Source organism: Onychostruthus taczanowskii, unplaced genomic scaffold (genome assembly GCF_017590055.1).
Source record: "Onychostruthus taczanowskii isolate IOZ18803 unplaced genomic scaffold, ASM1759005v1 scaffold58, whole genome shotgun sequence".
Classification (NCBI taxonomy): domain Eukaryota; kingdom Metazoa; phylum Chordata; class Aves; order Passeriformes; family Passeridae; genus Onychostruthus; species Onychostruthus taczanowskii.
In genome coordinates, this window is record NW_024503457.1 from 7,703,256 (window position 1) to 7,716,521 (window position 13,266).

The following is a 13,266-nucleotide window of genomic DNA, read 5'->3' on the forward strand; positions in this document are numbered from 1 at the left end:
TCACCAATTCCTGGGAGGGCTGGGTTAACATTGGCTACCTGCTTTGTGAGGAGGGGGAAAATTGATTGAAGAACTTGTGGGTCAAGATAAGAAACGGTTACCAATTACCATCACAGGAACAAGAGCTGTGACTTCACGAAGATTACTTTGAAATGGCAATAAATTAGTTTGAGAGTAGGGTAGTATAGGACTAAAACCACCCCTCTGTAAGCTGCCACTTCTCCCATCCATGGTGGCAGGATGGGGTGGGGGGTGAGCCTGTAACAGGTGATCTGTTCCCTCCATCCTGAGCTCCTTCCAAGGAGCTGCAATTCTTTAGGAACTGCTTCAGTGTGGATCCTCTCCATCAGGTACAGACCACTCCAGGGTTACCACTGAGCTGCCACCAGCCTGTCTGAGGGGCTCTGCTGTGCCAGCTTGTCCTGGCTGGGTCTGGTACAGGGCAGCCTTCTTCTCACAAAGGTCACCTGCACTTCCCCAGTACCACAGGGCTCTGAAATTATGTCTCAGACATACCTATGATAAAATCAAAAAAGCTTCTTGATATGTCCCTAATTCTTGGATTTGTCACAGAAATGTAAAAATTACATTTATCAGTACAACTCAAGCAAATACAGTGAAGATGCAGAACAGGTAGACTTTGGCTGTAATATAATAGTAGCACTATGACATTAGTCTATGACACTAGTGTAAAATGTATGTATATTTTTAAAGAGGGGTACTGCTGCACAGAATATAGTCAAACTGGGCTTTAGCTTTAGTAGATAGAAAACATTAAGGTATGATTTTAAACCAGCTTGTGCTCTAAGTGTTGCCACTAAAAATGCCTGATAGCAAATATATTGGGTTTGGAAGCAGTGTCTAGAATTGGAACAGATCTTAAATAAGTGTTACTTTAGTTGACCAGATACATTTGAACTGGAAAGCTACACAAGTCCAAGCCCTAATAACTACAGAACATTTCTTGCAGGATTTTTACTGAAAGATTATACTAAATGAGACAAGAGACTGAAAATCCTATCAATCCAAGCACTTTCACATCCTAAATTCCTTGGAAAGAAAAAGCCAAAAGACCGTATTTACTTTGCATTATTGGTCTTGTAGTTCCTAAAAATTTGAGAAGCAGATGCAGATTTACAACAACTTTCATTTAGCAAGTAGCATTAAATTAGAACTTGTTAATTTTGCAAATTACTTTTCAGTCTCAGGGCTTACATCTAACAGCAGCTACTCGACTTTTAGTTTAAAATTATAGTTTAGCAGACTCCCTCCCCAGTTTCCCCAATACCTGGCGTACTTTTCAGTCTCAGGGCTTAAATCTAACAGCAGCTACTCTTAGTTTAAAATTATAGTTTAGCAGACTCCCTCCCCAGTTTCCCCAATACCTGGCATCTAACATGAAAGCTACTCTGCCTCTGTGCAAATTCGGAAGTGAGACTGGAATTCTTTTGATTTTTATGGAAGAAATGTGACCCTCCTTCCTAAGTGAAAGACTTTTACAAGCATGTAAGGTATGGTATTGCAACTGCTGTTGGCATGATTCTGAAAATACTCAGTGGTCTTGATACGAGAGGATGTTGCTGTGAGCCTACAGCACCAACTTCACTTCTGCCTTGTGAAGATACGCCTTTAGCTGCTTCTAGACATCAAGACAGACTTCCCCTTACTCACTAGAATACATCGTTAGGAGTTCTAGCCAGCTCCTAGAGCCTTTAGCTGCTTCTAGATATCAAGACAGACTCACTAGAATACATCGTTAGGAGTTCTAGCCAGCTCCTAGGAGGTCTTACACAGTGAACAAAAGGTAAAATAAGGAACTTACTTACCTTGATACAAGTTCATTTTAGTTACATACAAACAATTTTGGACCCAAAGACAGTGAGTGCCAGATTAATGCTTAAATTTGCTGTGAAAGCTTAGCATCATTTATATTCTCTCTGGAACTAGAGCATGAGTTTCAGGATACGTATATAACATACAAATTTTAACCATAGTGAAAAACAGTATAAGGCCTAACACATTTCACAAAATCAAACGTCTATCAGAAAAAGCCTTATTTATTGTTCAAATGCATAAAATGCTATTTATAATGTAATTAACATAATACATAATTAATCCAGGGATTTCAGTTTAAAATGTACAATTAATTGGTATAGAACACTAGCAAGAGGGGTTTTTTGCCACTGACAGTCATTTATTTTGACGTTTTTGTTTCTGATGGATTTTCCCCAGTGTCCAGTGTCTTCAGCAATCTGAAAAGGCCAGCTGCTTCTCGTATCCGACTGAACTCAATGCAGAATGCTTGCACTTCTATAAACAAGTCCTGTACATTGATAATTTTGTTTCTGATTAAAGACTGAAGAAAGACACAAACAAGACGGACCAGGCGGTTCTGAAACATAAGAGAGATGGTTTAATAATCCAAACAAATGTTTGCAACCAAGTCAGGCAAAGGACTGTTGGCCCTCAGCAGCACAAGTGAGGTGTTTTCGCTTCAGCAGTTATCATGTAAGCTTTGTACATGCTGCCCCTTTGCTTACATTTCCCACACTACTACTATATTTAAAAAATTGACTGCTTTATAGTTCTTGTACTTCAGGATGCAGGAGCCTTCTCAGGATTAATCCCATGCACAAATGAAGCACCAGATCTACCTATCCACTGTGGTTAACTTATTATGTAATCTCTGAATAAAGGCAAAGAGATAATAGCTGAAGATGATGTCAGCATTTGAGTCTTGCTTAGTCTTATTTTCTACAATAGCACCATAGAGAAAATTGAACAAGTTTCACATCTCACAATTTCTTATGACCTTATAATCAAGGAACTTCAGATAGGCAGCGATTCCAAACTTCCTTCATGGAATGTGCTGTGTTGCTGAATCAGCAGGTAACCCTTTTGCTCTATGTTAGAAGGAAAAAAAAAATTCCAGGGACACCTAATCCAAGAACTCAAGGCTCATTTCCTGCCTGATCCAGAGAAAAGACAGGATCTTAAAAATGTTCCTCTTTCTTAAGAGCTACTTAGGCAACACCTTGAAAGGCACGATGGGAATTGGAAGTGAAAGCTTAGGAACTGGCACTTAAAATCTGTCATACATAGGTCCAGTCACCAACCATCTGTTTAACACAGAGCACATTCTTCTCCAAGGACCAATGATAAAAACCAAGTCTTGATCATTAAAATGTTCTCATAATGTGATGTATGAGAGAGGTTTGGGTTCAAATCTTTCTCTAAAAGCAATTATGTATGTGAACAGTGTTTATCAAACAGAATTGAAGGATGTGACAGATTAAGTGTCCAAAGCATTTCAGATTATTTGACACTGAAAATCAGGTATCAGCTATTTTTCCAGGAACTGATCTTGCTACTGCAAAATCTGCTACTTATAATGGAGAGAATTCAGAGACTGAACAACTTATTTCCTTCATTGTGATCAAAAGGCATCACATGCTTTCTCTGCAACACAAATTAGTTACATGAGTAATTTTAATAATCCAGCAGCATGAAACTTGGCAAAAGAGCAAATGCAAGATTACTGGCTGACTCCCAGTCTCTCAGGATCATTTCCAACAGTAATTTTGTACCATGCTTTTTAAACAAAACGTCTTGTGTCTCAGCTGCTGTGAGGCTCCATACACATAAAAAAAATGTTAGCTCTCAAGCTCTGCATGCTGCTTAGTAATCAGTGTATGTTCCTTGACCCTCGGAGCTCTTTTTTGTCCCGTGTGCCTGAAGCACAGCTGCTATGTGCTCTCAGCAGCCCCTGTGAGCACAGTGTCTCACTCTGGGCATATTCTCAGCTGCAGCCCAGGTCTGCTGCTATTTTCCTACTCCACTACCAAATGTAACAGGCAGAGCTGCTCAGCAGGTCACAGATCCAGTCACCCATATGTGTCTGGCAGAACCACAAAGCAGAGAAGCATCAGCAGCCACCAAAAGATAACACATGGTCAGTCACCATCAGAATGTGACTGAGAACAAAATGGGGGATTGCTGCTATCTAAAATCACACTGCAACCCTATCCTGTGCACTGCACACAGCTTTCATTTCTGTAGCTGAAGGATACAGTAGAGCTGGAGAAGACACTAGAGGACACCAAAAAAGCTTCACGGGAAAGGAACAGTTGTCTTGCTGCAAGAAACTCAGGACACTGCAGTCCTTCGGTATCAAGGGGAAAAAGCTAAGGCAAAGACTTGGGATTGAAAAAGCCTTGGAGAAACTGAATACAGAAATGTTTTTCACCAATGACATACCCAGGAAAAGTTCTACTGGGCATCTGGTGAAACCAACAGATCAGTTTAGGAGAGAAGGAAGTACCTCACACAGCATGCAGACAACCCTGAATGCCAGAAATGTGTAAACCTCCTCAGCTTTCCCCTGACCCTCCCTAGTCAGGGATCCTTGGAGTGGCTACAACTTCCTCAGTACCAGCATGCAAGTATGACAGCCTTGGGAAGCAGAGTGTTAGGGGAAAAAAAAGTGCCTTTGAAATAAAAAAAAAAAACAGTAAAACAAAGTAACTTAATGCTACCAGCCTTATTAAAATCATAGCACATATTTCACAGAGCAACATATGGGATACTTTTTCCTAACCAATTTATTGAAGCACTCACCTGCATATATTTGTCTTTAATCTGTTCACAGGTGGAGATACAATTGGAGATATAAAGATGAATAAATTCAGGTGGGAGATCAACTGCAGTAGTAAGCCTGTTCAAATAAAATATATTCAGTGGTTTATGAAGCCATAAATCTAGTGTCTGAAAAGTATTCCAATTTAGGGGGCTAGCATTCTGTTAAGAAAAGGGGTTGTACCTATCTGCAGAAATTATTCTCAATGAAATCAGAACATGAATGTACAGCAAGGCAGCTGTTTAACAACAGCACCTTTTGTTCACTTAAGCTGCATCAAGAATACAAGTTGCAATTAAGCAGATTAGCCATGTGGCATTAACTGTTTGTAGAGGATTCCCACAATAAGTGCCCTTTGTTCCACTCTAGTCTTCTATCTCACACACAGACATGCCCCAAGAAGGATCAAAATTAACATTTCCAGATATCCTGATAAAACAAAACTGCTCATTTTACATACTCAGGGAAACCTTATTAGATTTGAGATCATACTCACCGATTTACGACTTCCATTGAATGTAAGGACATGTCCATGTTGACCAAGACAGAAAAATACTCTGTTATTTGACTAGACTGCATTAGTTTCAGCAACATTTCTATAGCTACTAAAGGATTGTTTTCAACCAGGTCTGGCAATTTGGCAGGAGTGAGACCAATATGGTAAACAAGCTTGGGGTCCTTTTCCAGTTCTCCAAGGAGCTGTGAAGAAGAGAAAAAAATCCTCAGTTGATTTTTCCTCAACTATTCATGTTAGTGCTTGAAAAAACTGTTATAGCACATCTAAGATCCAGGAGAATGATAGACCTTTAGATTTAGCTTCTCAAATGAAAAGCACTGGAGGGCTACTTTAAAATGTTTAGGTACAGGCAACTGTGTCCATAAAACTATAATGCATTTAGGAGTCTTCATCAGTGGATGGCAAAGAAGGGAGATAAAATATTCCATTATGAATTTTTTTGATGAAAAAAAAAAGAAAAAAAGTTTCAGCCTCCTTTAGTTTCCTGTCCAGTAGAAGGAAATCTCAATTTCAAGGTCACTTGGCAGAAAGAGTAGTGCAAATAAAGCTTATTTTATAGTGCCAGCATAACGATTATGAAAAAAGCCCACTGAAGTCAGGGGTAATACTATCAAATTGAGGGGAAAAAAATGTTGTTGCTATTTCTGAAGTAATTATTTATCAAAAACTTTCACAGAAGCATGAGCAACTTAGTTAAACAAAGATTTTTCCACACAGAAAAAGGTCGGCGCCACTCCTGATCAACTGCAACTACATCAAGTCAATAGCATGAACATTATCTTCCTAATTCAGACAAACCCACGTCAAAATTTTTGGATTTTTACAATGTAAAAGTTTCCTGAATCCTAAGACGGATCAATGAAAGTGCTCAAACTTTTCTAAAACACAGCAGTTAATAGCTTCTTAGAGAATCATTTTAGACAGGAAAGTGCATCATCCTTACCTGTGTTTGCTGTGGGGAAGTCAAAGGACTTTTAAAAGCTTTTGCCATTATTCTTTTTATCTCAACTCCAGTGCTGTTCTTAACACACATTGACTTATCCCACTGAATTGTGTGATCTGGTTCAATTGGATTTAGCCATGCCAATTCATCCTCACATATATGGAGTGGAGGTGGTGGTCGAATAAACTCTGGTCGAAAGTGACCTAAAAAGGCAACAATAGGAGACGTTTTCTTAAGCTTTGGGTTTTCAGTTCTGTATCAGTAAAAAACAGAAGATGCCCCAAAAGCCTCTATGTCTTTAAGCTATGATAACACTGAGAACAGCATTACAATCCTATTTGCCTGCCAGAAAAACATTTAATCTGATTTTTAGTGATACTGTTATATACACCTGTTTTTCTTCTTGATTCAGATCACTGTGTTACTGATCCTGTGGTCTTTTTCCCTTCCACAGTAACTGCTTCCTTGGGAGGTGTTACAAGCCAATGCAGATCTCAGTGGAGGGACTAGCATCTTGTTCAACATATGACATGGGGAAGGGCTTGAAGACAGACTCCAGATTTCTAGAAGTCTGTAAATGTGAAAACTAGAATCTGATCTAGAAACAATCTGATGCAGTCTCGCACCTTCATTCACCTTAATTTCCATTTCGTGCCTTGAAAATATTTCTGAATTCCTTCACATTTGATCTGAAGTATAATAACACAGTATGTTGTGAGTTAGAGAAACAAAGATGTGAAAATGCACCTACTTTCTATAGGAGGCTTCAGTCCACTCACTAATGCTTCTGTGATCTGGGAAGCAACAGAGCTGTCAAAACCGGAGTTGGAAGAATCTGGGTCAGGATCGCTGAGAATGCTGGGGAAGCTGGCCTTGCTCTGTGTTGGCAACTCGGACTGACGTTCTGAAAGAAGAATATTAAACCATAAAATTGGAACAGAAATGCCTGGAATACTAAAAGTAGTGAGAAACAAGCAGCTTTAGAAAAGAAGTGGCTTTAAAAAAAACTCAACAGATAATATCAACATGAAATTCAGTACAGTTGGGCAGTCAGCAGTCTGAGTGCCAGCTGACAGGCAAGGACAGAGGGAATAAAGAAGAAATAGATGTTAATCTGAAACGTAGTCATGGCTTAGAACAGGCACATAACTGATGTAATCTACATCTAAAAGAGCACATTAGTAGGTTCCCATGCTACTCCTCAAAAAGTTCACCTGCAGTATCTGGTTTTGTAATCATTTCTCAGAGAAGGAAAGTGAAAGATCTACATGGATCCATTTACAGACGATGATGGTCATACTAGACCTTGAAGTCAGCTATTCAGATTTACCCAACAAATTTCTGTGGCATTGCCTGAGCTCCTTGTACATTCCCTGTCAAGCCATAATCAGTGCTTTAGTGGTAAACAATGGAGTTTTAAGGTTACATGATTCTACAGACATCATCATTAAAGCAAACCTGAAAGGAGTTAAAATTGTCCCATTAGAGGCCAAATTACAGAGCATAAATAAGTTACAGAAAAATAATATTAAGGTTAGTGTATATACAGTTGAAGACTTGAACAAATTGGCCAAAAAGGAAAATGTGGGCCTCACTGCTTGCATTTCCAGATTTTTATGTGCCCTTCTGTCAGTAATCTATTGCTCTTCTGTATCTGGAGACTTAATGGCTGATCTTCTGTGTTCTCTGTACTATTTTGAGAGATTGTGTTTTCCATTGCTTTGGCAAAGAAAACTCCAAAGGACAAAAAGCAGAAAAATCCCCACTACAGAATACCACTTAACATTCCTCTCCCCACCCTGTTAACAAAGAACACTAAGCAGCACATTATGCCTTAAGCAATCTGAAGTCCAATATTGCTGGTACCACACAAGAAATCCCTTGAAAAAGTTCCAGATGAAACTAAACACCACTCAATTTCCTGGCTAATTGAGTGAGTGCTGTTACATTTTGTGTAGCCTAACACTTCTAAGCAAAGTGTGCTTGCTCCTTTTTGTGCAATCATGTTGACCCTTTCCAGCTGCCCACACACACAAACTATTCATATGACTCCAAAGAAATCTGCAAGAGATGCCCAAAACTGTGAGTGACAAGAGCATCATGAGAACAAAGTTGTTAATTTTTCTGGCTTTCTATCCTACTTTATCCAGCTATTTCAGATAATGCAAACATGCATATATGCTCACTGAAGCAGCACAGCAGGTATAGTTTTCCATTAAAGGCAACAACTACAATACTTTTCAGAAAAAAAAAAAAGCGCATTTTAAAGGCGAAGTCCAAATGAGATGGTTTATAAAACATATTTTCTACTTAAGCAACTATTTCAAACTTCATCTCATGAGTATTTTCATTTAGCCCCTGAGCAGAGGGGTTGATTTACCAAAAGAAGTACAGGAGTGGAGGAGAGGCATTGGGTGTCCTTTTTCTATCTTTTCATTAACAGTCTCGGACTTAAATCCATCAGTCACAAGTCACAGATTTGTTTGTACCCTCATAATCTGAAATTACTAGTGATGTTAGACAAGATGGTTAGTGATACTTCACTGATTTGAGAAGCCTCAGTTATAGCTGATACCTGAGCCCTCAGTTATATGCACTGAAGCTCCGAAGTTCAACCTCACTGCTTCAAGAATAAGGGCGGAATCAACAGCTTCAAGTAAGCAGAAAAATTACAACATGGTGATTTAACAGAAACTAATAACAGCACCTTCAACTAAGACATTTAAATTTTATAAATCTAAACTGAAAACAAATCCTTAGGTTCCTTTATGGAGCTTATTATTTTATTTTTGCAGGTAAAAAGAAACTTTCTTTGATTCTTAAAGAAAGCTCAACAATGTATTAAAAGCCTTACTTTCACCCAGGTCAATTACTCCCCCATCAAACAGCAGACAAACACTGAGGAACACTGCTGGGAGGCCCATCCCTGCAACTAGGAGAAATTTTTTTTTATAGGGTAGCACACCAGATGAACAAAAACATATTGTAGGGCAGTACTAAAGTTTGAATTAGCTCTCTGCAAACCAAAGGGAAGAGAGAACAAAACAATTCGTGCCCATGATGCTAGATTCCAGCATTCTATTTTTTTTTTTTTGGTGGGAGGGTGCTGGTGGAAAAAAGAAAAACAAAAATAGAGAAATATAAAAAAAAACCAAAAATAGAGAATCTACCTTAGAGTTGCAAATAAACTGTCACAGTGAGCTCAGATTCAGAGGATAAGTGTTTTTGTTTTCTTTACCAAAAAAAAAAAAGAATTGGGAGAGATAAACTGATAACAAAAAATTGAATGTTTTCTAAATTATTTCATTTGATTTTGCAGGTATGTGCTGAAGTCAAAATCATAGTGCTCTGGACAGCCCTGAACTCATCTCAAGGATCATACTTCTGAAAAGCTACCAAGTGTTATAGCTATGACATTCTGTACATTTCTGGGGAAAGGGTGTAAACAAAACACCTCAAACATTGTATCTTAGTGTCATCATCCAGCACCAGCTCCATCCTGCATACTGAATCATTAGGAGAAACATACTGAAGACTAGTGAAAAAATCAGACTTTCCAAAATACAACAAACAGAAGAAGCATCACGATTTTAAAAGAAGTAAAAGATTTATCTTCTAAGAAAGTGATTAGAAAGCAGACAAGTTATTCTTGGAGACCTACAGCAAGAAGTCTGAGAAAGACAGCACAGAGCTTTTTCAGATGCAGCTGGTTTTGTTACTTAACTTCTACAACTGCTTGTAAGCAACTGTGCACTTTTACTGGATTATGTAAACAAGGATATAAATTTTATACAAGCACCATTAATGACCTTGTATTCTACTTTCAGCCATCATTATCTTCTATTTTAAAATAAAGTATGTGGGCTAGAGCACACATTCACCCAACCACAGTTCGAGGTTGCCCAGAGAAGCTGTGGATCCCCATCCATGGAACTGTCCAAGTCCAGGCTGGATGGGGCTTTGAGCAACCTGGTCTATTGGAAGGTGTCCATGCTTCACCAGTGGGTGAAGGTGGAAGTAGATTATGTTTTTTTCCAACCCAAACCATTCTGTGATTCAGTGATTTCATCTTTAATGAGAAGAAACTATTCAGAAGGCAAACACAGTACCAAGGGGAAAAAAATAAAAGCACCTTGAGGCTTCTTAAGGCATCACATATGCCTTGCACTAAAAATGACAAGTTACCTGAGGCTTCACAAAATTTTAATTCGCTAAGGTATTCTACAAAATACAGACAGGATGAACACAAGAAGAACCAGAAAAGTTTGTCTCATCCACAATGGCATGTTAGGGTGTTCAATTTGCATTTTCAAATTATCCCAGTCTGGAAATAGCAGCTAAGGAGAAATCCACAGGACATTTGTAGGCTGTGAACAAGGGACAGTATACCACAGCTTTACTAGTCAATGTCAGAGTCCACAGGAAAAAAATTACAACACCAAGATACAACTGCAGGACACAGAAAACCTAAATGGTGCCCAACCTCAGAACAATAAATCACATTGTACAGGTACAGAACTGGGACGGTCAGTTTTCAAGCAAGCAGGTCTACTGCAACATACTGAGGGAAAAAGGATTTTTTTTTGTTTTTAAACTGGTTTCTTGTTCCCAACACTACATATTTCATCTTCACTCCAGATGTGACATGAACAGTCATGTCCCTCCTCCTGTTCTCCTGTCAAAGGATAAGCATCACATTGCTTTTCTTTTCAGTCTAGTAAAGCTGGATCCCTTTCCAACTCTTGAGTTAACACCAAGGCCTAACTTTGCAATAAACCAAAGATATAATTGTAAAAGTCAACTTTCCAAGTACAGCTGAAGTACTGGTATATTACAGTTATGCTTGTTCTCTCATAAAATAAATACTGCAAAGGGTGAAAAGGGATGAAAAATAATTGTAATAGTCAATTTTCCAGGTACAGCTGAAGTACTGGTATGTAATAGTAGCATTACAGTTATGCTTGTTCTCTCATAAAAGAAATACTGCAAAGGGTGAAAAGGGATGAAAATACAAAAAAAAAATCCCCCCCGAAAAATCCATCCCAAAAAAAAAAACCCTCATAGCTTTAGATGAATATCTTCCTATACTTCCTATACTTGCAAAATATTCTTGTATTTTAGGCAATTACATAGATGCCTAAAAAACTACTTGTTAAGGAGGATAAAAGAGTTAGGCTGTAATCTCTGCCTGAAGTTTCTCCAAGTGCTTGAAGAGCAGGAAGGAAGACCTTAAAGCACAGTTCACACCTTTTCATGTGGAGGACAGACTGGTGTTTCTCAAGTAGCCCAGAGTCACGTTCCAGTGAGAGCTTCCACCTCTAAGAGCAGCACAGCCACAAACCTTCCTCACCTGCTAATGCCAGCTGCAGCCCACTGATGTCCACTGACTGGGCCATGTTCCCCACATCCATCGCAGCAATCTGCCGAGGAGTCTTCTTGAACAGCTCTCTAGGAGGGGCCAACATCAGTTGTGAAAGAAAGAATTTTTCTGGAGGAGTTATGGGAGGTAAGAAGCCTGTGGAGACACAATGAAAAACAATCCATGGTTTTTAATGTAGGAGCATTAACAGTTTCCATGCTCTTCCTGTATAACAAGCAAAACTAAGACAAACTGATGTGTTATTTATGGCAAGGTAGGTGCAGCTGGAGAGTCTGTGTGACACATACAGAACTGTTTTAATGCAAAATACAGCACTACATGATCAGTATTACACATCACAACAGGCCACAGCTGATGCTAAGTCACTTGTGCTACCTCATTCACACAATTTCCAATCCAGACAAAAAGTGAGCTATTTAGTATGAGCTGGCACTGCAATTGACGGATTCAGAGAATGGCCTGGGTTGGAAAGGAGCTTAAAGACCAGCTAGTTCCCACCCCTTGCCACGGGCAGGGACACCTGTCCCTAGACCAGGCTCCATCCAGCCTGGCCTTGAACACTTGCAGGGATGGGCCATCCACAGCTTCTCTGGGTAGCCTGTTCCAGTGCTCCAGCCCTCTAACCAACTTGGTGGTCCTCTCTGTAGTCTCTCCAACAGGTTATTTTTTTTCAGAAACTGATTTACTCGACACTGGTAGTGTCATATTTACTGAAGAGGAAAAAAGTGTTTCACTCTCATGTATTTCTCTCTAACAGTTTTGTTTCACAGCTTTAAGGCTGTCAGAAGCCTCCTATCACCTCCAGCTTTCTCCCAGAAATTTCAGTGTTATCACAGAATCAATTAGGTTGGAAAAGACGCCCGAGATCACTGGGTCTGACCTACGACTGAACACCACCGTGTCAACTACACCAGGACGGTGACTGCACCACCTCCCTGGACAGCCCATTCCAATGTCTAATCGCTCTTCCTCTGAAGAACTCCTTAATCCAACCTAAACCTCCCGAGGCTCAGCTTTACCCTACGCCCTCTCGTCCTGTCGCTGGTCGCTTGGGAGAAGAGGCCGACCCCCACCTGGCTACAGCCTCCATTCAGGCGGTTGTAGAGAGCGAGTAGCCGAGCCTCCTCTTCTCCGGGCTAAACAGCCCCAGCCCCCTCAGGCAGCTGCAGAGAGCTGTGAGGTCCAGGCAAGCGGCCCGGCTGACACCAGCCCAGAGACGCCGGCCGTGCGGGATTCCCACCGCTTTCTCCAGCAGGGCTCCCGCTCCCCGCCGCGCCGGGACGCACCTGAGAGCGGGGTGCGCTCCGCCTCGTCGCCGCCGCGCTCGGGCGCGGGGTTCAGGAGGTGGGCGAAGACGGCGGCGAAGGGGTTGGCGGCGAGGGGCTCGGTGCGGTACATCTCCCACAGGAGGTAGAGCGCGGTGAGGCGCTGCGCGGGGCTGGGCAGCAGGTCGGGCTGCTGCAGCAGCAGGACGAGCACGGAGCCCAGCCGGAAGTGCTCGGCCTTCCCGAAGTAGTGGTGGAAGGCGCTGGAGAGCCCCTCGAAGGTGCTGCCGCCCGCCTCCTCCGACACGATGCTCAGCAGGCTCGACAGCTCCTTCGGCGACAGGCTCATCCTGCCGCCCGCCGCCGCCTCGCCGGCCTCCGCTGCCCCCTGCGTGCCGGGCGCCGGGCTGCCCCCGCCCCCGGGCATCCGACCGCGACCGCCGCCGCTCCGGGCCCGGCGCTCCCCGCCGGCCGCGCTTTACGGCGCTGCCGCGAAAGGCGCCGGGGGCGTTCCGGCCCGGGCTG

General features: G+C 41.4%; 1 protein-coding gene across 1 annotated transcript; it reads right to left on the bottom strand.

The window, feature by feature from the left end:
- Positions 1-2,039: 2,039 nt before the first annotated feature.
- Positions 2,040-13,230, bottom strand: CNOT11 (CCR4-NOT transcription complex subunit 11). The gene is made up of 7 exons (XM_041417983.1): positions 12,763-13,230; positions 11,447-11,611; positions 6,848-7,000; positions 6,097-6,299; positions 5,133-5,335; positions 4,618-4,714; positions 2,040-2,392 (listed from the first exon to the last, which is right to left on the bottom strand). Exons 1-7 carry the CDS (start codon positions 13,166-13,168, stop codon positions 2,195-2,197), a joined length of 1,425 nt encoding a protein of 474 aa, XP_041273917.1. The 5' UTR covers positions 13,169-13,230; the 3' UTR covers positions 2,040-2,194.
- Positions 13,231-13,266: the final 36 nt, after the last annotated feature.